General features: G+C 42.3%; 1 protein-coding gene across 2 annotated transcripts in view; it reads right to left on the reverse strand.

Moving 5' to 3' along the window:
- LOC128145030 (amine oxidase [flavin-containing] B-like) overlaps positions 1-23397 on the reverse strand; it is a 55429-nt gene extending 32032 nt beyond the window's left edge. For both annotated transcript variants that reach the window (XM_052794608.1, XM_052794609.1), the window contains exons 1-3: positions 23280-23397; positions 3414-3508; positions 2263-2400 (exon numbers count right to left, since the gene is read on the reverse strand). In XM_052794608.1, the coding sequence (XP_052650568.1) occupies positions 2263-2400; positions 3414-3508; positions 23280-23325 (279 nt within the window). In that variant the 5' untranslated portion in view covers positions 23326-23397. The remainder of the gene's footprint in view (positions 1-2262; positions 2401-3413; positions 3509-23279) is intronic.
- Between the last annotated feature and the right edge of the window lie 233 nt (positions 23398-23630).

The raw sequence follows: 23630 nt of genomic DNA on the forward strand, positions 1-23630 counted from the left end.
TCAGCATGCCTTGGGAGCACCTCAACCAGCAGGTGGGATCTCTCTCCCCTCAGAGACTTTCAACACTTGACTGAGAATGGCCCCAAGCAACAGACCTAACTATGAGGCAGACACTGCTCCAAGGCCAGGGTGGAGTAGGAACCTCCAAGGGTCCCTTCCAGGGCAGCTTTTTCAATGGCTCTGCGTAAGGCATAGTGCCAATCTCACACATGCCTGCCAGCGCTCAGAGCGAGCCACTTGCCTGCATCATATTGCCATGGATGATTCATCCCTCTGGCATATACAAGGGCATAACCTGTCATCTACGAGCATCTCTCAGTAGGTCTTAGCACAGGCACATGAGTGCTGGAGCGAGCCCAGGCCCTCAGCCTTCCTCACAGCTTCCCCAGGATCTGTTTGCACAGATGCAGGCATTAACCAAAGTAGCAAGCACCCCGTATCTGCAGGCTTGGATGGCTTGAATGCCTCCAGAGGCAGAGTGGCTTCCCCCACCTCTGGACTTCTGGATATAAGTCATGCTGCTGTATAGATTCCCTGGACTTGTGTCCTAATGCCTTAGTGTCCAATGCAAGGCCCTTTCTATGACCAACTTACAGACAAAGCCAAGGCATGCCGCTCTCTGCCAGCCTGGGATACATCACTGAAAGCCAGCAAGTCCTATCAGTGCTGGGTGGAGAGTAAAGCTGAGAGCCTTGACTCACACCAGCACTCACCATCCTGGTCTAAAAGGTACCCACAGACAACCGTAAAAGGCTATGCGCAACCCCTGGCAACTCATGCAATAGAACACTTGTGGTCAAGGGGAAGACAGACTGCCCCTGTCAAGAGCCCAAACTTCTACTTTTGTGCCATTCTCTGTTTTCCTCACTCTAAAACCCTGTTGGAAAAAAAAAAAAAGGCTGTTTCAACCAGCATAGTCATATCCCCCCACAAGCTGGTTCCTAGACATCCTAAAAGAAAATGGGGTCTGGCTTACCAAACAAGCAGCCGTGCTTGACTGGCTGCTGACAATAAATCAGGCCCACGTCTGCTTCAGTTTTGGCTTCAGTGACTCCTGGCAGCATTTTGGAATGCCCCTATGCTAGGACAGCAAGCTTGTCCTGAGAGCTGGTCATCCTGACTGGCCGTGTCAATTGTCTTCTACCATTAAGGTCTCCCTTCATGGCATGACCTCCTATTGCTATTGAGGAGACTCTGAAGGCTAAATAGTGTAAACAAGCAGAAAATTTAGCTTTGAGGATGATGCCAGAGGCACATGAAACAGAACAGTGTGGATGTAGCCATCAGTTCTACCACAGCAGATGTAATTGTGGACAATCACCATAGCAAATCACTTTGAGAACACACTTCTTTTTAATAACAACTGAGTGGAAAAAATATTGGAAACATGACAGAACACCTTTTCTCTGTTGCTGTTCTTAAACCTGTCCATGTTTTCTTTAACCTCTGATCAAACACCAACTACTATCTGACGAATGTTTTGCTAGTCATTGCACAATGGCTTTTCATACGCATATAATGAAACTCAACATTAATTTCCTCAGGACTAACACAGAAAGTTTCCCTTCTGTGGGAGTGCAACACTGCTCTGTATCAGGAAAGGAGAAAGGATGCTCTTTTGGAGAAAGCATAGTACGAATACTGAGAATATGTGGGCTTTTTAACAGCTTTGCCATAGCTGTCCTGCTTCAGATTGTGAACAGATCATTTAGATCTGCCTCCACAAGAACATTTGATTCCCAGGGCCATTTGCAATTATTATTACAATGCCTTTAGTACTCTGCATGTTAGTTTCCCCATCGGCAAAACCAGACTTAACCTCTCACATTTGTTTCAGTGAGGATAATAATTGTCACTGGTTTAGGAAGCCCATCCTGAGAAACTTTCAGCCTGATTGAAGGTACTTCTAGGACTTCTGAAAGGGACTTTCGGACACCTTAGGCAGTATATATGAGAGCTGACCTGTACAGAAGAGTCAACAGTTGTCCTGTTCATAAACAATGAAGCCTTTTGAGAGCTTTTAACTAAGAGCTCAGACCTGAATCAAGGCATCAGTTAACAGGATGCATCTACAGTGTACACATGTAGATGTGCATGCATGCAGTAATTTGTATGAATTCTTCATTACCAACATCCTTATTTTTCTCCGAGAAACTCAGATGGTTAAACAGGTATACTCCACTGTAGCATGGATGGAAAACAATGATAAAGGAGACCACTACAACTTGCCTGTCTAGAGCAGCATGCTTGAGAGCATCTTACCTTGACATGGTGTATCAGGTGCTCAACTTCATTCACTTTATACGTCTCTATTCCTAACTCTTTAGATAACCGCAGGAGACGATTTTGTGTTGGCCCCACGTAAGCTCCTCCAAGGTCCACATATTTAACTTGCTTATTCTAGTTTATCACACACAACACACAAAAGGGAAAAAAAAAAAAAAAAAAAAGGATTAAAAAAAAAGAGATAAGCCTTTTGTAAATAGCACACAAGTTAAAAGAGCAATCCAGAGGAATTCTTTAAATGAAACACTCAGAGAGCATTTTGGCCAAGATTCCTCTCCCCATGGAAAAACTTCAGTTCTTTGGTAGGGTTCTGGTGTGGCGATTACCAAGAATATGGTATACCAAGATACTCAGATAATGAGTTCATAACCAGCTTAGCTGGCCTGTTGTTACATTACAGCCTTAACAAACACAAGAGGAAAGAGCCTGACAGGCAAAGAGAGGACAGAGTCAGAGACATCCGTGTGGTTCTTGCTCAGTCAGGCATCTCGCCAACAACTAGTTCAAAACAGACTGTACTAGGAAGTATCACAGGTAAGATTTTCTAATGAGCAGATTGGGAGGGGGTCTCCCAGGTCAAGGTAGAGCAAAAGGTAGAGGAGTGATGGGAGACATGCTGGTTCTAGTTCCTAGCCACCACCACCATTACTTTAGTCTCCATCACTCCTCACGGGGCTTGTTAGGATTCAGCTCAAGGATCTTCACGGCATGGTTGGCCTTATGGGTATTTTTTCATAGATATTTCTCCAGTGTCTCTCCCCAGGAAATTATTCTGAAACTTAGCTAATCATGTTCTCCTTCCCAGAGGAAAGGACTGATGACTCCAGAGCCTGCAGATCACACGGAAATATTCTGTCCCCCACCATTATGCCAGTCTATCCCTACTCTTCCTGGTACAATATCTGGAAATTTCCCACCTGTTAGTGCTCTAGAAATTTTCCCTCAAGTAGGTCCTCTAGCAGGAAAGATAAATAAACACATTTATGTACGCTATTCATATAGTATATGTATACTATTCATATATATATATACATACACCATACATGTGTATAATTATATATATGCATATACTATAGTATATACTATATGTATGTATGTGTAGTATAAATGGGTTTGGAGATAATTACCCTTACAGTGAAAGTTCTTCCACCAACCCTGTCATTGGCTTCCAGCAACACCACATTCAAGCCTGACTCAGTCAGCAGTTTGGCAGCTGAAAGACCTAAAAGATAAAAACAGTTAAAGAATACTTCTGTATATGGACCCCATGGCTCTTGTGACTTGACATGTAAACACTCATAGCTATCTGTCCAAATCCTGAATTTTTCATTCAAACACTTTGCCAGAGGGGCAAGGTGGAGTTAAAAAGAAAAACGATAATCATGAAATGACACTGAAGCCACATATTAGAACAGTTTGTGGTCAAATTTTACATGTGCTGAGCACCTTTTGCACCACATGCTCAGCTCTTCTGATGCATAAGCCAGCACTTCTAATGACAGTCAGTCAGCCAGGCAGAGAAACTGGGGAGGACAGCCTTCTGTTTTCTAACACCAGCACGCCATCTTTTATAACCCCAACAAAAAAAGGAAGAGGTGAACTTTTATTACAACTGTCCTAAATTTTAACAGTTTTCCTGAAGCTTGTTGTACGTGTCTGTTTTCCAGCTCGGAATATTTTAAAGTACACTAGCAAAGTTCCCACACAGTCAGGTCACAGGTTTCTTCTTCTGAAGAACACAGGGTCTGACTCAGAAGAGACAGAATGTGCACTTGTGTGTCGCAAAAAGAAGAAAAAAATATGGCTAAGTCTATCCAAAAAAATCGTTTCATTTCTCACTGTCATGGTTTAACTGCTGCAGGCAACTAAGCACCACGCAGCCGCTCGCTCACTCCTCCCCCCACCTGGTCGGAGGGGAAGGAGAATTGGGAAAAAAAGTAAAACTCATGGGTTGAGATAAGAACAGTTTAATAACTGAAATAAAATATAATAATAATAATGAAAAGGGAGATAACAAAAAAAAAAAAGAGAGAAATAAAACCCAAGAAAGACAAGTGATACACAATGCAACTGCTCACCACTTGCTGACCAATGCCCAGTCAGTCCTCGAGCAGCAAACCACCCCCCTGCCCAACTCCCCCCAGTTTATATACTGGGCATGATGTCATATGGTATGGAATATCCCTTTGGCTAGTTCGGGTCAGCTGTCCTGGCTGTGCTCCCTTCTTGTGCCCCTCCAGCCTTCTTGCTGGCTGGGCATGAGAAGCTGAAAAACCCTTGACTTGGGATAAGCTCTGCTTAGTAACAACTAAAACATCAGTGTGTTATCAACATTATTCTCATACTAAATACAACACACAGCACTGTACCAGCTATTAGGAAGAAAATTAACTCTATCCCAGCTGAAACCAGGACACTCATCCATTCTCTTCACAAACTTTTATTTCAATCTTGTAATTCCTGAAGCAGAGACACCAAGGGACGGAACAATGGGAATACAGAAGAGAACATCTCATTTTAGTTCTGATGCCATAAATCCTCATAATTGCAGAGGAAAATATTAGTGTCACACCCTGCAGCAAGTGTGCCAAGCCACTATGGTAATGAAGGGAACTAGAAAGGGTGCACAACATGGAGGGAATACAGCCTGCAACCTCTCAACTTCTCAAGACCATCTCTGCCTTTTACTTCAGCACACAGACTGAGACTTGTATAAGCTGAGGTTCTTACTTTGGCCACATGTGAGTGAATTTCTAGTGGGATGACAAGAATTATATTCTAGAGGGTTACGTCATCCTCTTGAACTGATAGGATGTGTTGAATAAAGTTAAGCACAGGCCAAGCTAGAAGCCACACTCATACATCATAATTTAGCTACCTTTTCTGGCTCTCTGCCTTGTCACCATCAGAAGGCAATCAATTTCCTCTCTGTGTTCTAGTACATGTAGTTTTTGAGGAGTCATCATCGAAACAGATTGTTCCAAGCATAAGGCAGCCATGGAAGAAATGGCAAAAGCACTGGCAGGAAAAACAGATGGCCAAAGCTAGCATGGCAGGACTGAATGAAATGATAATGAAGAAAATATAGCAGCCCTGGATAGAGAAAGAATATTAATGAGAGCTACTAAAGGTGCTACAGGACATCCTGGTCATCAACTAGTGGCTTGGGAGTCGGAGAGCCAGGTCCTGTTCCCAGCACTGCAGTGAATCTGCTGCACTGTGCTGGTTAAATCACTTTAAGCTCTTTGTTTCCCCATCTGTAAAAAAAGACAGAATGGTGTAGACCTATGTATCTGAAGTATTTGACATTTTCTGAAGAAAAGCAGCAGACATTTCCATTAAAAGATCATACTGTCCTGCTTTTATATCTAGCTTCATGGGCCTATTTATCTTGGATTTTCACATGTTAGTGAGAAAACCAGTAATGACACTGATAAAAGTCTTTCCATAGTTCCTTATTGAGGAAATTATATTGAAAAAAACAGCTGGCTGGATCAGTGTCCTTGACTACACTCACAAATATTTGAAGATACCAAGGAAGAACAAAATACAGAAAACAGTGACGGTATGCAAACCCGGACCACCCCTTCAAACAGCCTGTAAAAAGAGATTGGCTCCTGAAGGAAAAACAGGCAACAAAACTCCTAAATAAATATAACTTACCAGTTAAAGAAAAAAAAAAAAAGTTGCTCCTCAAAAAAGACAGTTGGGAGACGATCAATAGTAGTTAATAATTTAGAGAACGAATACATAATCTGAAGGCTGTTGTCACTGCAGGTTTCTGTTGGCTTATCATGCTAACAGGTATTGACTAATCAATTAATAATATTCAGTTACCAACACTTATTAAGGAATATGAGTTTTGACTTTCTTTATTAAAATCTAATGAATAAACATTTCAGTACAGCTGGGAACAAAGGCAGTTTATTCCCAAGAGCTGAATAGACAGAGAAGCTTGTGAAAGGATAGCTCTCTAGACTCAACTGAACTGCAGCTGATTTGTGGTGGTCAGCTCAGATACCACCTCCTTGTTTCCTTATGCACCTTTCATCCACCCTATTGCACCTACCTACTATTTACTCCCTACTGTTTATTTTGGGGCAGGTGCCACAGGAGGGTCAGACAGCACAGTGAAGGGCAAGATTGGGTCTCATAGCACACACACTACAGGATAAGGCAAGACTGCTGTCACAGATACCACACTACAGTGCAATATTGACAGTTGGGAACGTTGCTATTTTTGGTATCTCACACATTCGGAATCATGGTACTGCCACATCACCCCCCCCCCCTGTTACCTGGAGCTGGACCCAAGACCCCAAATGGGCTCTTGGACTGTTAATGTAACAGCAAGAAGACTGGATGCTGTGGAGCGACAGCTCCCAACCAAAGTGATACAAGGACAGATAAGGGGCCAGGAACAGCAACAAAAATATTAAAATGGAAATGAATACTAGCACATGAATATTGGGGCACGAGGTTGAAGTTTGCTTTTCAGAAACTAAAAATTGCTGCAGGAAACTCCTACAAACCACTCTTCTGGGCAAGAGTCAGAGTGGCCTCTCTGTGCTTAATACTCCAATTGCTGCAAACACAGCATGCACGAAGCACGTGAAGCAAAGCCTGGAAAAATCTGTCATACATGATGCAAGATCTCCTCTTGAGAAGTTTAACCCTTCACAAGTTTCAAGGTAAGCCTCTGGCTTACCTCTCACTCTCTTGCACATCACTAACAAAAGGCAAATCTTTAATATTGCTCCCACTCCTCACAAGCGAGGCAAACAGCCACACTCAAATGTAAAGCTCATCCAAAAATGCGACTGATGATGTTATTACTCCCATTTCATTCACAATGTTTTGTCACCCAGTGGTACCTTCCCCTCCTCCCCAGAAGCATTTCAACAGCATCAGATCTGAATTGCAACACAAGGGCCTAGCCACTTTTGCCACCACTTTGCAGAGGACAGTAACTGGGTTCAGTTTCTATTGCAGGTCAGCTTTCTTCAAGGGGCAACAGAGAGCCGTATCTATATGGCAGAACACATACAGTTAAGCAGCTTCACCCGCAGTTCTGCTCAGAGAATTGATAGGCAGGCAATTAATGCAAACAACAAAGAAGCAAAGATGATAGGTCTTATTTGAAGCCCCAGACTGAAAATACCATTGTGCTTAGAGGATGTTTAACTGGGCAAGCCTTCATCTGTTACCATAGCAACCCCGTACCCAACCGCAGCCACTCAGAGATACTGGTGAGAGATTGCCTCCCCCAGAATTTTATAATGCAAGTTCAAGCCATGAAAATCGTTTCTCCATCATACAGCACTCTGCATTCAGACAGATCTTACTCAAATGTAATCATGACAATAATTATTTCATCTTCAGGTCCAACTTATTTCTTTCCTGTTTGATATCTCTGTACCTACTAAACATCTTAAATTGCACCATTTGATTAAACAGCTTTATTATAATCTCACTTCCTAACATTAACAGCTTTCTTTTAATTAAGAGAACAACTAATTCAGGTGGGGTTTTTTTGTTTGTTTGTTTGTTTTTAAGAGAAAATCTTAAACTTCTGTGCTAGGGCAGAATCCAAACTCGCATTTGGATTGACAAATGTGGCAAGAGTCACATTTTTCATCTGACCCCCATGTATTATGCACGACAACCAAGCCCTACAATCAAACACATCTGGCTATCTAAAAACCATTTTAAAGTAAATTTTTAAAAAACTGATTGAAATTTTGTAACACCAGTCTGATTCTGCCTGGAATCAGCAAATTTACTGAAATACCCTTTTAACCTTAGCATTTCCACAAAAATTTCACCAGAAAGGACATGATTGGAAGTTGGACCTTTGATATGTCTCTAAATAATACTTGTGCCTTCTTCCATTTAGGTTTGTGGTTTTTTTTTTTCCCCATAGGGTACTTCTGTCGTTCTCTGGACAGCTAGACAACCAATACACAACAGCAAGCCCATCAGCAAGATTATATTTCTCACTCACGCTACACCCAATTCCCTTGCAGTGTACGAGGGACAGGGCGGGTAATTTGGAGGGGGGTGGATTATAAAGCTGTAAATGAAGTTTATTTCTGAAGGCATTCCTGCAGTTCTTGATGTACTTTCTCTATTATTCACTACTTTATCATGTTCCCCCACATTTATTATCTCTCTTCTAAGAACAAAAATAAATAATCTCTTCTCTTACATATGTAATTATAAAATCATCTAAAAATTCTGAATTTTAATTCATGTAGAGAGCAAAGAAATAGCCTCTAAGCCACTGACATTGATTTAATAGCTTCTAAGATGGCTGTCAAAAAATTGTTTACTTTATAACCTTAACAATGTCTCTCTCCAACTAAAATTGTAAGCTGAGCAGGAAGAAAGGCTGCCATCATACTTGTGCTGTACTTACTTGCAGGTCTTACTGCAGAACTTGCATGTCTCACACCCAGATTTCCTCAGAATCATGAGATTTGCTGATATTTCTCCTTCCTCCTCTTTATTTATTTATTTAGACACCAAAGATACGTTTACAAAGTACTGCCCAGGGGAGTTTTAACATTTGTAACAGATGCCAGACACTTGGGCTCTGCATACGAACATGGGCTGTACACATAGATTAGAAACATCCAACACTTAAAAGAGGCAAGGAGCTGATTTCTACCTTGGTTGTGCCTCCACAGCTTGGATATACATGCTGAACAAGCTCTACACTGGCTCGGTTAACTGCTGACAGCGTCCCCCTTGACATTATGTGTTTGAGCAGGGGCTAACACCTGGTTTTCCCAGAGTATTTGCAGGTGCAGCAGCTGCACTGCAAGTCATCCTCCAGGCAGCCAGCTGAAAGCTCAAGCCTGCCTGCATGAGAAGTGGCTGCCGTAACATACCTTGTAAATAAAGCCCAAACTGATGTGTTTCTTGAGGACTTTTTCCTTGCTTTCAACCTGTTCAGCCACATCTAAATCACTGTCTGCAGAGATGTCAGGTAACACACGCTCCTTTACCCAGAGCCAGTGGGCAGAGCAGCCTGCAGCACCGGAGTCTGAGCCTGAGCACCTTGATGGGGTCCAGGGCAGTAAACAAGCACGGCACAAGGCTCAGCATGAGGATCTGTCACAAAATGCACCTTGGAAATGGCGTAATACTTAGCCTGCACAACAAGCACAGTCCTCTGCCCTGGCGTTGAGAAATTGTGGGATGTAAAAATGTTTCACAAGACTGATAGCAAGAAAAGGAAACACAACATAATTGATTATAGATAAACAAATAAGAGTTGAGTTCAGGGTCAGTAAGGTAAATGAACTCACGTATTTCTTAACATAAGTATTCAGAAATATTAGTCAGACCACCTTTGTCCATGGACATTTAACATCTTGAAGCTGTTATTTATGAATCTCAATATTTGTATTCTTCTTCTTGATCTTGAGTCTAAGTCTCATTTTGACCAGAGGGGCCAGGAATTTAATTTTTTTGCTTAATGAAAGTGATGAGTCTCACAAAAATCACGAAACCTGAAGTAGCCGTAATGTTTAAGAAAAAACAGCAAGTCCGTCAAAATCTATGAAAAATTATAGCAGCTGGTATTGCTGTGGGATCACACGGGAAACACAACTTTCCTCACTATTAGATGTCTTCATACAGTAACCCTTGCCTACCATCTCTGATGCTGAGAAATACGTAGAAAACGCATACAGCAAATATATGAGTTTGGCCAAAACTGCTGCACAGTACCCAGTGAAACAAAATCCATCTGTCTTAACACTGCAGAAGAACTTTTGAGGAGAACCCTTTTGTTAGTGGTCAACACAGTTGCAGTGTTCGATCTAGGGCAATAGGAAGAAATAAAGAGGAATATGCCCCAAGCAGTTGAGGTAAATTGTTGAGGAAGCAGAAAAACACTCCTTTGACCAGGAATACCCTCTGGGTACGTTCCTAGCATCTAAAAATTAGATCAGTTAATGGAAGAATCCCGTCTGCTGTTGCTTAGACCTAATTACTCTAAACTTCAAATAAAACCCCTCCTTGCTTATACTCAGAGTTCTCTGACCTCCTTTTAAGATATGTCACAAAAACATCCTGTTATTTCAGTGCCATTAGTGTAATACAGTTCACATGCTACTGCGATACTGAAGGGACAGAGGGCAGAACCAGAGAAAAGGCATGTTCTTATCCGCAGCTAAGCAGCCATTTTGCACCAGTGGGTTTTCTCCTTCCAGCCTTCCACAGTTTCTTTATTGCATTACTGTGTTAGAAACTGCAATTTAATAGCATTGTTTTTGTTTGTGTTGACTGCTCTAATGAACACAATCCGATTACTGCTCTGCCACTAAGAGATTGAACCTGGCGCTGGTCACCTTTACCTCTGTCACTCATCATTAGCCAGCTAAAATGTTTTAATTGAAATAATGGCTTGAGACAATAATGCCTGTAAGGCATTATAGATAAGGATTGTAAGCAAAATAAAAACCAAAAGAACAACAAAAAACCAAAACCAACATTGGCCCAGGGTCTGGGTGAGTTAGGGTGATACAGGCATTTTTTGTAACTTTCCTCACATTATAGAAAGGTCAAGGGATTTTGCTCCTGTGAAGAATACTACCCCTTTATAAATGCAAGGGACATGCTCAGAATTGTAATGGGAGCACTACAACAGAGACAGCTAAGATCACGCTGCCTGAAACTCAGTTCACACCAGGCTGGCACACTGCTATCAAAATTGGTGAGCATAAACAGTCAGTTTTCCTGCTTCATTGCTTTCTTAGTCCTCTGCAAGACAAGGTACACAGCATCCAGATTGCTCCAAGAGTTGTCTAGGTGACAATACTTCTGAAAAGCAAAGGGCTACAAGGAGAACAAGATACTGTAACCTGACAATACCTTTTATAAACTTAGCCCCTCACCTACATCCACATGCTTTCACGGTGAAGATAACTTTTTAACTTCTCTAATTTGGGCCACCTTTACAAAAGTACTTTAGATACCTGACTCAGTCTCATGGAAGAAAGATACAAAAATTATAGTTCAGAACCTAAAAACATGGTAGAGCTGTGTCTCCGTAAATTGTTGCTTGGTTATTCTCAACACCTTACCTTCATGTGCTGAACAGTACAGTGAAAGTATCAAAGCAACTCTTTTTTGATGCAAGCATTTTGACCATGGGGGGAGATATTCTCTCTTCCTAAGCTGTATCACTGTGCGGCGATGAATGCCATTAAAATGAATATCACTCACCTACAACATTAGAGAACTTAAAAAATAATAAAATAATAAAATTACAGTTTCTGAAACCCCAAGGAGCAGAAAAAGACATTATCAACCTATCTGCTTAAAATGTACATTTACTTAAAATATTTGTACAAAGAACATAACATGTCTGCCTAGGATACTGCACTCTATGAGCAAATATGATTTATTTCTGTTAGCATTTCATTGTCTAGCCGAGGCAATGAGTTTTTCTGTCTGAGCACTGGTTCTGTAACCTCATCACTGAGGTCAGTACAAGCATCCCTACGAGTTAATGAGACTTTACATGAGCATAAACTCTAGTCCCAACTTTCTGTGACCTCTTCTCCCTGGCAGTGCTCCTAGACGATTCATCCATGGTGCTGGAAGCAGTATTTATTAAGCAGAGTTCTTAAAAACAACACTAAAAACATTCAGTCTACATTTGTCCCAGGCATTGCACCTGGTTAAGTGACACAGAGCCTGTCCAGTTATGAGTGAGATGAGCAAACTGGTGGTGCCTTAAGCTCAAGCCCTGCCAAACACAGCATGAAGACAGCTTGTCACATTTGGATGAAAACCCAGTGCCCTCAGTGTGGTGGTGCCCAGGCTCAAGCGCTGAAGCCACAGCTGTTCTGCCCTCGCCCAGGGCTTCCGTTTAGTTTCCATTGCATTTTTACATTTGAAGTTTCCAATGAAACTTTAGATTGACAAAACTGGACACTCCAGCATTTCAGAGGATGAGTATTTGTAGTATCAATCATTTACTCAGTAGTCTGTTCATTTCATTGTCATCTCTTACACATGGAGTGGTACACCCATTCAATGCCCACCTCACACTTCGAAAGGAAGAATCAGGAATCTGTTTCTAGGCTCCAGTCAGGTAAAAAAGAGTCCCAAACACATTCTGCATATCCTTGTTATGGCCCCAGGATATAACAAAGAGTTAAAGTTAATTGCATCATCATCATCATTATTATTATTACCTGTACGGCAGTATTATCTCACGCTCTCAATCCCAGGATCTCCTTTGGCTTAGGTCATCCCTTTCTGCTAGTTTACAACCTAGGCTGCCTCAAAACACAACAGACAGACAGAAGAAACAAAGGAGATAGAGAACTGAAAGACAAGATAGCACTACAACAAACATACCATAGCATTGGAACAAACAAAGCTGAGCACAATGAACTGGCTGAGACACTATACGGGTAGTTTACTAAAAGCATCCTTTTAGGCATTACTATTATGAAGAGATATACAAGCAAATAAAATGCCAGCCAGATTTACTCTGCAGAAGAGTTTTGCCTTCCATACACAGCAATGAGGGAAAAAAAAGACTAAGTTACGTCTAGCAAATTTTGCAAAATTATGCAACAGTTGCCTCAGAAGAGAAATGCTTATCTGTTTTGCCAACTCTTGCATGTTCTCAAGCAAAGAACTCACTTTTTTTTTTAGTCCCCTGAGAAAAGTAAATGCTCAAAATACATGATCAAATAAAAGATGTGAACTTAAAAAATAAACAGAGGCTATCATTCTCATATCTTGACAACAAAGAGTAACATGTAATTTCCCAGATTTCTCAGTATCTCGTGACTCACAGGCATCCATCTAGAGAAGGTCACTTCTCATGGCAGCTAGCAAAACCCCCGGCAAAGCCCCCGTGCCCTCATTCCATGGCTATCCATTCTGTGTCATGTTTTCCTTGATCTTCCGCTAACTATTTTCACCACATTGCACCTAATAATTATGGATTTATATTGAGCATATCTTGGTGTCATTTTCAAATATCCACCAAGCCATGCCCCAGTGACTCTCTGGAAACTCCTATCATCATCATACCACATGTATACAAGTTGGTAAGTGTACTCACACATGCACACACAGGCTAGATACTACTAGGGTGTAAAGCTTACAAGGATTTGTGAACATTCTATCTGAACAACTGAAAAATGAAGATGAACCCCCCCACTTTCCAGCATCCTGTATAATCACTTCACATGCCAGCCAGCTCTTTAATATCCCAAAAAGACCATTTCTTGATGGCCAGCTCAGGCTGAACGATTCCCTGGCTGAGATACCAAAGACTGAGTACATACACATGATACAGAGAAGTCCAAAAGGGAACTACTGAATGAGAAGACTTTCAAGTGACTGTCTTCTCTCCATCTCTAAGTGCAGGAAGGAGAAAGTTTGAGCCAAACAGCTCATAAAAACATCAGTGTTATGAAAGAAAAAGTGCTACCATTACATTTGTATCATTCTGATATAATGCATGGGGGAAAAAAGTGAAGGAAGCATAGAGGAAAAGAGAAGTATCTAAGGTGTAAAATAAAAGAATTTACACTCTTTCCTTTCTTCATTTGTGCTCACTATTTAGCATAACTCAATGATTCAGCCTCTGGCCAAGTGTCATAGTTTAATCCCAGCCAGCAGCTAAGCACCACGCAGCCACTCGCTCACTTCCCCCCCACCCCCCCCAAGTGCGATGGGGGACAGAAGGAAAAAAAGTAAACTCGTGGATTGAGATAAAGACAGTTTAATAGGACAGAAAGGAAGAAAATGATAATAATGATAATAATAATAATAAAATTATAATAATAAAAGGAAGAAAATAATAATAATGATAATAATAATAATAAAATTATAATAATAAAAGAATTGGAATATACAAAACAAGAGATACACAATGCAATTGCTCACCACTCACCAAATAATGCCCAGTTAGTCCCAGAGCAGCAATCTGCTCCCCCCTGGCCAACTCCCCCCAGTTTATATACTGGACATAACGTCTTATGGTATGGAATATTTCTTTGGCCAGTTTGGGTCAACTGCCCTGGCTGTGTCCCCTCCCAACTTCTTGTGTCCCTCCAGCTTCCTTGCTGGCTGGGCATGAGAAACTGAAAAAATCCTTGACTTAGTATAAATACTACTTAGCAACAACTAAAAACATCAGTGTGTTATCAACATTATTCTCATACTAAATGCAAAACATAACACTATACCAGCTACTAGAAAGAAAATTAACTCTATCCCAGCTGAAACCAGGACACCAAGCTAGCCTCATTAAAAAAATCAACTCATATTGGAACAAAACAGGTGTCTTGCTCCAGTATTTAGTGCATTCAAACACAGATCTATCACTCAAGCAAACAGAATGCAAGTTTAGATGCAAGCTATCCAGGTAATCACAACGCTTAGTATGAACCAGCTGTTTGATCCACTGTTGCCATGTGCAGTCAACCAAATAGACTGCATTCAATGTTTTATATACGAATTATACCATCAAGATAAAGACCAGCTGGCTGGGAGGCAGGAGGCTACAAAGGCATCTTTACTCCCTACCCCGCTCACTCCCAGCTGAGTTATATGGTGGAAACTGAAAAATGTGATGAAGTTGAATAGTACAAAGTATTATTTGTAAGATGAACAGCTTTCAAATTTATTAAAACTTCATGGAACTCTTTAACCACCTGAAACGTGAAGTGCCAAACAGTGGTCACCACCATAACCTAATGCTTGTAACTGCAAGATGCCAGAGGCTCTAATGAACCACAGCAACTCTTCAGCGTTAAGCCAGTGTTAAAAACTAGCACATCTATGATGTATTTTGCCATATACACCAGTTACCAGAAGTAGCTCACAAGGTCTCAAACTTTCTAGACTGAACCACCCTTTCTTCCAGGGATGGTCTGCACTTTGTGTTCCCCTATCCTGTCCCCTGCACTCCTTTCTTCTACACAAAAAAAACACAGACCCCCTACAAAAATCCTGATGCCCATCGTTTCCTTGAGCAGCTCCCTGCTCTTCATCCATGGCTGCTACTGCTCCTGAAGGTATCAAGAGCCCATCCCTCCTTACACTAAGTCCATGGCAGCTGAGTCCCCTGGGGCTGTGGCTGGTGTGGGGACAGCAGCCCCACATACTTGCTAGGGAGGTGGGAACATCTGTCTGGCAATGGGAGCAGCACAAAGAAGGACAGGGGAGAGAAAAAGATGGGAGAGAAGAAAAAGATGGGTTGAATTCCCTTGGGCACCTTTGTCCCTGAAAATATTTCACTCTCTTTCTCCTTGGAAGCCCATTCTTCCCATAAATATTATCACTGTTTCTTGACTAAGTCAACACAACTCCTCTGTGGCTTGACAGGCACTTTCCAGCATCTCCTTTTTTGCTAACTTACCCAGAACTCAGGGTCTCCACAACTGAGATATTGATGCCCATTCCTCTTTCTGTTCCCTTACAGCACTCCAGCCCCAAATACTGGTCATAACAACGGTTTGTGGAGCAAATACAGTTCCTAAGGGACTTCACACAGACATTACTTTTATGCAAGCTGTTTGAACAGAAAATTGACAGGACAGAAAAGGTTGTGCAAAATACAAGTGCATGGGTGGGCTATTTAAAAGACTGCTAGACATTCATGGTTTAAATATCAATGTGCTGCAGTGCACTCTCATTGACCCTGGAAATCAGAAAAAAAAAAAAAACCTTTAAACAATTATCATACAACATTACAAAATTATAAACCTTAGACACAAATCAGTCCATAAGGAAATAAAGCTAGTTAATTAGACAAACGATCACATTTTGACAAAACATCTCACAAGGCAGCAAGAACCTTAATATCTGACATAAGTTTACAAGGATGAAATAGGTTATCAGCCCAGAAGGAAAAACATGTTAAGTTAAAAAATGGCTATATAAAAATTAAATTATTGAAATTGCAATGAGATGAACGGAATTTCCTCAAGAAACTCAAGCCCAGCTGAAGCTCTGGAGTCCTCAGCACAGGAAAGACATGGACCTATTGGAGCAGGTCCAGAGGAGGGCCACAGAAACGATCAGAGGGATGGAACTCCTCTCCTATAAAGAAAAGCCAGCCTGGAGGAGAGAATACTCCAGGGAGACCTTATTGCAGCCTTTCAGTACTTAAAGGGGGCTTATATGAAAGACAGGGACAAACTTTTTAGCAGGGCCTGTAGCGATAGCACAAGGGATAACAGTTTTAAACTAAAAGAGGCTAGATTTAGACTAGATACAAGGAAGAAATATTTTACAATGAGGGTGGTGAGACACTGGAACAGGTTGCCCAGAGAGATGGTAGATGCCCCAGCCCTGGAAAGGTTCAAGGTCAGATAGGATGGGGCTCTGAGCAACCTGGTCTAGTTGAAGATGTCCCTGCTCATTGCAGGGGGGGTTGGCACTATATGACCTTTAAAGGTCCCTTCCAACCCAAACCATTCCGTGACTCTATGATTCTATAATTCTATGAATGATGACTGATTTCAGAAACATAACTGAGAGCTTTGTAAATGCATCGAGACACATCCTCTGTAAAGGAAAAACAAAGGAAAGTCTTCAATCCACTATGGCATTGCTCAGCAAACTTTTATAACCATACTGAACTTCACCATTGTATCAGTGCACTCTGTGAAGTAGCTTCTACAGAACTGAGACAAAACACAAAGGCAAGCAACTCCTGTTCTGGGAAGCAGCAGTGAGACAATATGGCTTTTTATCTTTAAATAACAGAGCTACTTAACTACAGTTGTCAGTTGTGCTATAGAGAAAGAAACTGCACCAGTGGGCAATGTGCCAAAATTACCCAGATTGTTTACATACAGAATAGTAACCTCTGAAGAAGAAAAGCCTTCTCAATTGACTAAATTATGCATAAGACCTAATTCATTGTCATTAGCTGCTGTGTAAAATATGTAAATACAGAACAAACTCTCTGCTGGTTTATGATACTACAAGCAGCGCTCAAAGTTTACCTCTGGGACTATCAGGGCTATGTAAGCCTGCATTGCTCAGGCTGCCTACTTAGCCAATACACACATGCCTACTTAGCTTTTTGCCACAGTTCTCCACCTTTTGATATGACTACCTCCACTCAGCAGTTGTCCTTAAGTCCTCCCATACTCCTGAGATCAGGTTAGACAGCCTGACCACTCCCAGGGTGGAGGCAGAGCAGTGGGCTGCTCCTCATAGCCTCTGGGACTGCAGGCACCAGCGTTTGACCCAGACTCTTATCACTGTGGCGACTGACATCTTGCTGTTTGCTGGAGACTGATAGTATGGTCACTCACTACAGGGGGGTAAGCATGCTGAATCATGTGTCTTTAAAATTACTCCTGTCCTTGACGGTGCCAAGGAGTAAAATGAGCAAATCAAAATTCATGAGTACACAGAATGTGATCTTTTGGCAACCTCTTGATGCTACAAGAAAATTAAAGAAAGAAAAAAAGTAGGTAAGGAGAAGACAGAGGGTGGAGACAGAGGATGCAGATGCACATATGTGGTCAGGATGACCAACTAAATTACTTTTGACTGTGTCTTCACGGAGAAAGAGCACAAATTGAAATACTTGCTCTTTCCATGTTACTACCTTTGATCTGCAAAATGAAAAGCATCCCAAGACAGCAAGTTTGCAGTGTCTATGTTAGCAAATAGTGCAGAACAGCAGAAGATCTGCAGAGTAAAACAGTTGTATCCTGAATACCCAGTATCCATACTATATGCATGAAAGGGGCTTTATTTCAGACTAGGTCTTGTGTGGTCCTACAGGTTGAACATCCCGTTAGCGGTTGGAGCTCAAAAGGTGAGCTCCTAGACCATGTCTTCCTATTTGGTCTCCTGCAAAAAGGAATCCAATGCATATGCTCTGAGCCTGCTCTGTGGTGTACACCATACAGCAGTAAGTAGGGTCAATCAGGAGGTTTGCTCGAGGTACACACTTGATCCAAACCAATACACTAATGCAATGAATACCTACCACCACCTGCAGTGTGATAATATTCTAGCCAAGTGCTAGACTAGAGTCTGACAAATCTAACAAACTCAAAGCACCACTGCAGGTGCTTGTCCAAGTAAACAATGCACTCAACTTTCTTGCGAAGAACGTTCAGCCTCTCCTGTGTCTAACCTTGTTTGTAAAAAAAATACACAATTCAGCAGTACATATAAGAAAATCCTGTGGACTTTGCAGTTTGTAACCCCAACATCAACTGCTACACACAAACTTGGGTTCTTCACCAGTTATTTCCATAATAGCTACTCAGGAGTCCCTTGCCCAAAGTTTTGCCATCCTAACTCACCTTTTTTGCCCCTTCCAGGGTGATTTTCACCTTTTGCTGAACAGACTGAATTAACTTTCCCCAATACCACCCTTTCATAACGGTTAAATAAGCTAACGGAAAAGCTTTCCTTAATGATGCATTGCTTTGAGCCTTGGGAGATGAGATGGCTCCTGCAGGTGGGCTGGAAAGCTTCTTATCAAATCAACCTTCAGACCAATTAGGAGGTATCACTCAGTGAATTACAATTGCTGTCCCTGCTGCCTAGGCTACCAAACTTTACAAAGCTGCTTTCTGTCCTGTTTACTGTGTATTGCCAAGTTTTTTTGTGAAAAATCTGGAAGTCAAATGGCAGGCTCCACCTAGCTGCCTCATACTGCTTTGCAGTAGCCATGAGAGTAGCTGAATATAAAAGGAAGAACCCCTTGATGGCAGATACAGAGACAGACAACTGAAAATATGAACAAAGAGCTTCATCATGTCAAATGACAGGGAAATGTCCTGGACCCCCATTGCCCGAGGGCATCCTGGAAAGGGTGGTATCCCTCAGAGAGAGTCACAGTCCTCCCACGGACGGATCCATTCCATTTCATCATGCACAGCTATTTCATCCGTGCCTGTGTTTTGTTTTGGTCTGGGGTTTTTTACTCTTCAAATGGGCATCTAGTATAGGACTGCTAGACTAGTAATGTTCTCCAAAAATAATGTCTCATTTGGCAAACTATCTTTTCAAAGGAGGAGTATTATGACACTGTAAGTTACTACCACAGAGCAAAAAGAAACAAGTAACTAGTGGAGGTTATGCATCTCCTGTATGCTTTTCTTACTACATGTCCCGGTTTTGTTTTGAAAAACAATTTTGCTCTCTGCTTCAGTCTATTTTAAAACAGATGGAACACCTTCAGATAATAACCCCCAAAACACCTGATTTTGGGGTGTTTGGGTTTGGGGTTTGGGTTTTTTTGAGTAATTTGAAATTGGCCCACAGATGCAGTGAGAGCTATTGTAATTATACAGCATATTAGATCACCATACAAATACAAAGCAAGGCTTAAGAAGGAGAGTACAGAGCACATTAGTATCTCAGTAACACAAGAATAGGTATCTAAATATTTTAAAAACCTAACATTTCAACAGAAATATTTTATCTTACAGTAGATTTTGGTTCTACACTTACAGGAACATGACAGGTTGCTTGTGAACAGGAAAACACTAAGCATACTCCAAATAACATTCACCATAATTAAGAAAAGGCTTCACCTTTCAGGGAAGAAAAAAAAAAAATCAATTCACCTCACTTTGATTGTAAAATCTGTGCACCAGAAATTTAAGAGAAGCATTTTCTTAAGTGGGACTGGCATAACATTAGGATAAAATCTGATAACTTTTTTTGAAAACAAAAAAATGGAAAGAGGTCCGCATGGCAAAAGCAGAGACAGGAAGGCACTTCTGAAAACACGTGGAGGAAGTTTTTAAACAAAATCTCTGAACAGATTCCAAGATTTGATTTTAAGAAAACTTCTGTCATCGGTGTCTTAAGAAGATAAGCAAGTTTGATGACACAACCTCATAGTTTTCTCACAGTCATTTCCATCCTTGTGCTTGAGGAGCCCTTCAAAGAAAAAGAGATGGCTCTGAGCAAACAGAAGAAACTGTCACGACACAAGTTCCAGCTCTGTGAGGACTTTTTATGTTTCTGATCTAAATATTATTTAGTACCAGGCATACTACATACAGTGTGTGGCTAAGCGTTTTCATATATGCATTTTTAAGTTGGGAAGTTTTCTTTTAAAATATTCCTTTTTAATCTACACCATTCACAAAAATTTCAAGGACTCCAGCAGAAGTTTTACCCATAAAACAGAATCTAGTCCTGAGTAAATCCTCCTGTTCTTCAAAGGTCTTCGCTGTCATCAACTGTATTGAGATGATCTGAAATCTTCAGAGAAGCCACAGACCATTTTTTTAAGACTTGAAAGAAATTAATGAAGACTAATTTTGAGTAGATTTCCATTACATAACACTTAAATTAGCCAGTTCTTTAGTTTTATTCTTTGCTTTTCAACAAACATGTAATAAAGGACACTGAAAATGATTCAGCAAAGAAAGTGGTATCTTCAGATAAAACATCAGCCCTTCAGAGAAGAACAGTGACTGTCAGGGTTCTGAAGGCCTCTGCACTGCTATTCCATTATCAGGTTTTTTACTCTTTAAATTTTAGACCCTGCTAATTAAATGTGGATAAAAAGATGGGCAGAACTGCTGCCCAAAAGGGTGAGAGCACTGGAAATGGACAGCTTGCATTAACCTAAATAAATAAATAGAAAAGAGATAGCCGAGTGGCATCTCTAACATGTTTGTTCACATCCGCACATCGGCACAGCAACTCTTTGTTTCTTCTGTGATTACCTGCTTTGCTTACGGCTGTAGCAGCTAACTCAAGCACACCTGAAGGTTACAAGAGCTTTCTGCTGTTTTACAGCTGTGCACCAACTGATGCCTTCCCCACCTAAAGGCAGTAACAGTAGAGTCTCAGTCAGCTGTGCCTCAGGCGGCTCAAAAAGAGTGACTTTCTGAAGGAATGCACATCAAATCTGGAGGAATAACAAACCTGGTCTCCAAGGAGTGACCCATTTTAAAAATCATATACTTCATTCTTCAGTAGACAGGAGAAGAGATCTCTGCAGCAGTTTGGCATATCAGTAGGAGTTTTCAATCAGAGCAAGGAGATACAAAACCATAGTTTCATCACCTGCCTGCGAGGTCAATGATTTACAGAAAAGTGTGTGGGCAGAAGACAGAGCTGAATCAGGAGTGGTACATAGTAGATGAAGGAAAGTGACTGAAAAGAGGTGCTTAGTCATTAGTAATTTTTGTGCACGTGTATTTTTCCAGCCTCTGTGTGAGGACAGGAGAAAAGTTGCTACAGCATGAAACCAGAGTGCTTTGGTGAAGATTTGGTGTAAAAGGAAGCAAGTAGAAAACTGGTTCCTTACACCCCCCCCGCCACTTGCTGCTGTCTGCAGGTAGCAAAGAGCAATGTACACAATTTAACATGGCATAGCACTGCTTCTCTGTTCTGACTGCTCTTTCAGAAAAAGATATGTGGGCTGTGCGGGCCTGCCATGAAAATATTTCCATGGCAACCATGAAAAACAAGGGTATATTAAAAGCTGTTACACTAACTCTTTCACTCCAACTCATTCAAGGGAGGGAACCTGTAGCACTACTGCTGTATAGAAACAGGCCACTGGAAATGTTTTAGTTTAGAAGGCATGAACAGGTAGTTACCACTGGTTAATTTTCTGTAATCAGCTTTCACTGTGAAACACGGTTTAAGTTAAAAATTAGCCATAACACTGCGTTCAGAATCAACTGTGCTTTATAGAAAAACAATGGTTAATTTTTGCTAATCGCGTAAACATACTTGAAACATTCAATAATTATAAAGCAGTTTGTTATCAGAAAATCATCCTTAGGAAACAATGCCAATGATTCTGTTCACTGGATTTTGGATATCATTCAAATTGCACGCGGCACATCTTAATATAATGGTTAAACAGATATCTAGAATTATATATAAATAAATAGTGGAAATTAAAAGCCATGTTAAAAAAGGATTATTAAAATCATGGTTTGTAACACATCTCGAGTAATTTGTTTGCAGTTTGGCAAGAGATACTACTTGGATCTGTGGACGAATGCATACTCATTATGCACTGAGGAGATTAACATAAAGCACAGGAGCTATCACACTGCGTGCCTCCCAACTCTAACAGGCCAAAAAGCAACTGTTTGATACGTCAAAGGCACAGGAAAAAAAAATAATCTCCTGCACATACACAATTTATTTGGCACGTGTATCTCAGAACAAAATGCACTAGAGAGAGATTCACTCTGGGCCGGCACAGAGGTCTTCTAGCCAGGATTAGGTTAAAACCAGCAGATTGCCATTCAGTGCAAGAAGGCTTCCAGGCCTGCTGCCCATTTCTGCCAGACTGCCCATGCTCTCAAATCCATAGCTGTGCTGAATGAGGAACTAGAAATTTACTATCAGCAGACTTCAGGCATTTTTCCTTTATGCTTCTACCTGCTCTAAACAGAAAGCACCCCAAGATTTAAATTAGTCGTGTGTGTTCGAGGGCTTCTGCGTACACCCCTGGACTCGGTGCAGAGGATGCAGAGTGCGTATAGCCTCATCTGCCCAAAACTTCCAGGGGCTCCAGTAAGAGTTACGCAGGTTCAGAGGATGCTGGGGCTGGACGGTGGAAGAACCAGAAGAATATAATAATAATAATATTAAATAATAACAAATAATGAAATTAAAAAATAATAAAATACTGCCCGCACCATGCGGCATTCAGCCTGAATTATGGGGACTCCACTCAGCCAGCTTTACCGAGCCGGTCGGGATGCGCTCGCACCTCGGGCTTCCCGGAGGAGACCCGCTCAGGCCGAGGAGGAGGCGACCACCAGCGCAGCTTCTCCCCCGCCGCCGCCGCGATGCTCCGTCCGCCAGGCCGGTACCGCCGCCTCCCCCCGGCCGGGCGGGCCAGCGGCTGTACGGGGCCCCCGGTGGGCGACGGCGCCCAAGCAAGCTGCGCCCCGGGTGCCGCCGCCGCCCCGCCCGGCCGCCCGGGCTCGGCGCCTCAGGGGCTGACAGGACCCCCCGCCCCGGGCCGCCGGACTCACCTGAGATGCCGCCCCCGACCACGACCACGTCGTATCGCTCGGCCATGGCGCTGCCCCGGCACCGGCCGCCCGCTCCCTCCCGCGGCGGCTCCTGCCCGGCTCTGGCGTCCCCCGGGCGGACCCCGCCTCAGCCCGCCCCGCCGACGGGCGCCGCCTCCCGCCGCCCCCTGCGAGGCCGAAGGCTGGCGGCGAGGCGCCACGCCGCGCACCGGGGGGGGTGTGCTGGGGCCGGCCCGGTGAGGGCGGCCTGCCGGGCCCCGCGGGGCGGCAGGCCCGCCCGGGGTGGGGGGCGAACAGGGCTCCTGCTGAGGGGCCGCTGACCCTCCAGGTGACGGCTGGCGGACACCTCGC

This window comes from Harpia harpyja, chromosome 8, assembly GCF_026419915.1.
Source record: "Harpia harpyja isolate bHarHar1 chromosome 8, bHarHar1 primary haplotype, whole genome shotgun sequence".
In the NCBI taxonomy this organism is placed as follows: domain Eukaryota; kingdom Metazoa; phylum Chordata; class Aves; order Accipitriformes; family Accipitridae; genus Harpia; species Harpia harpyja.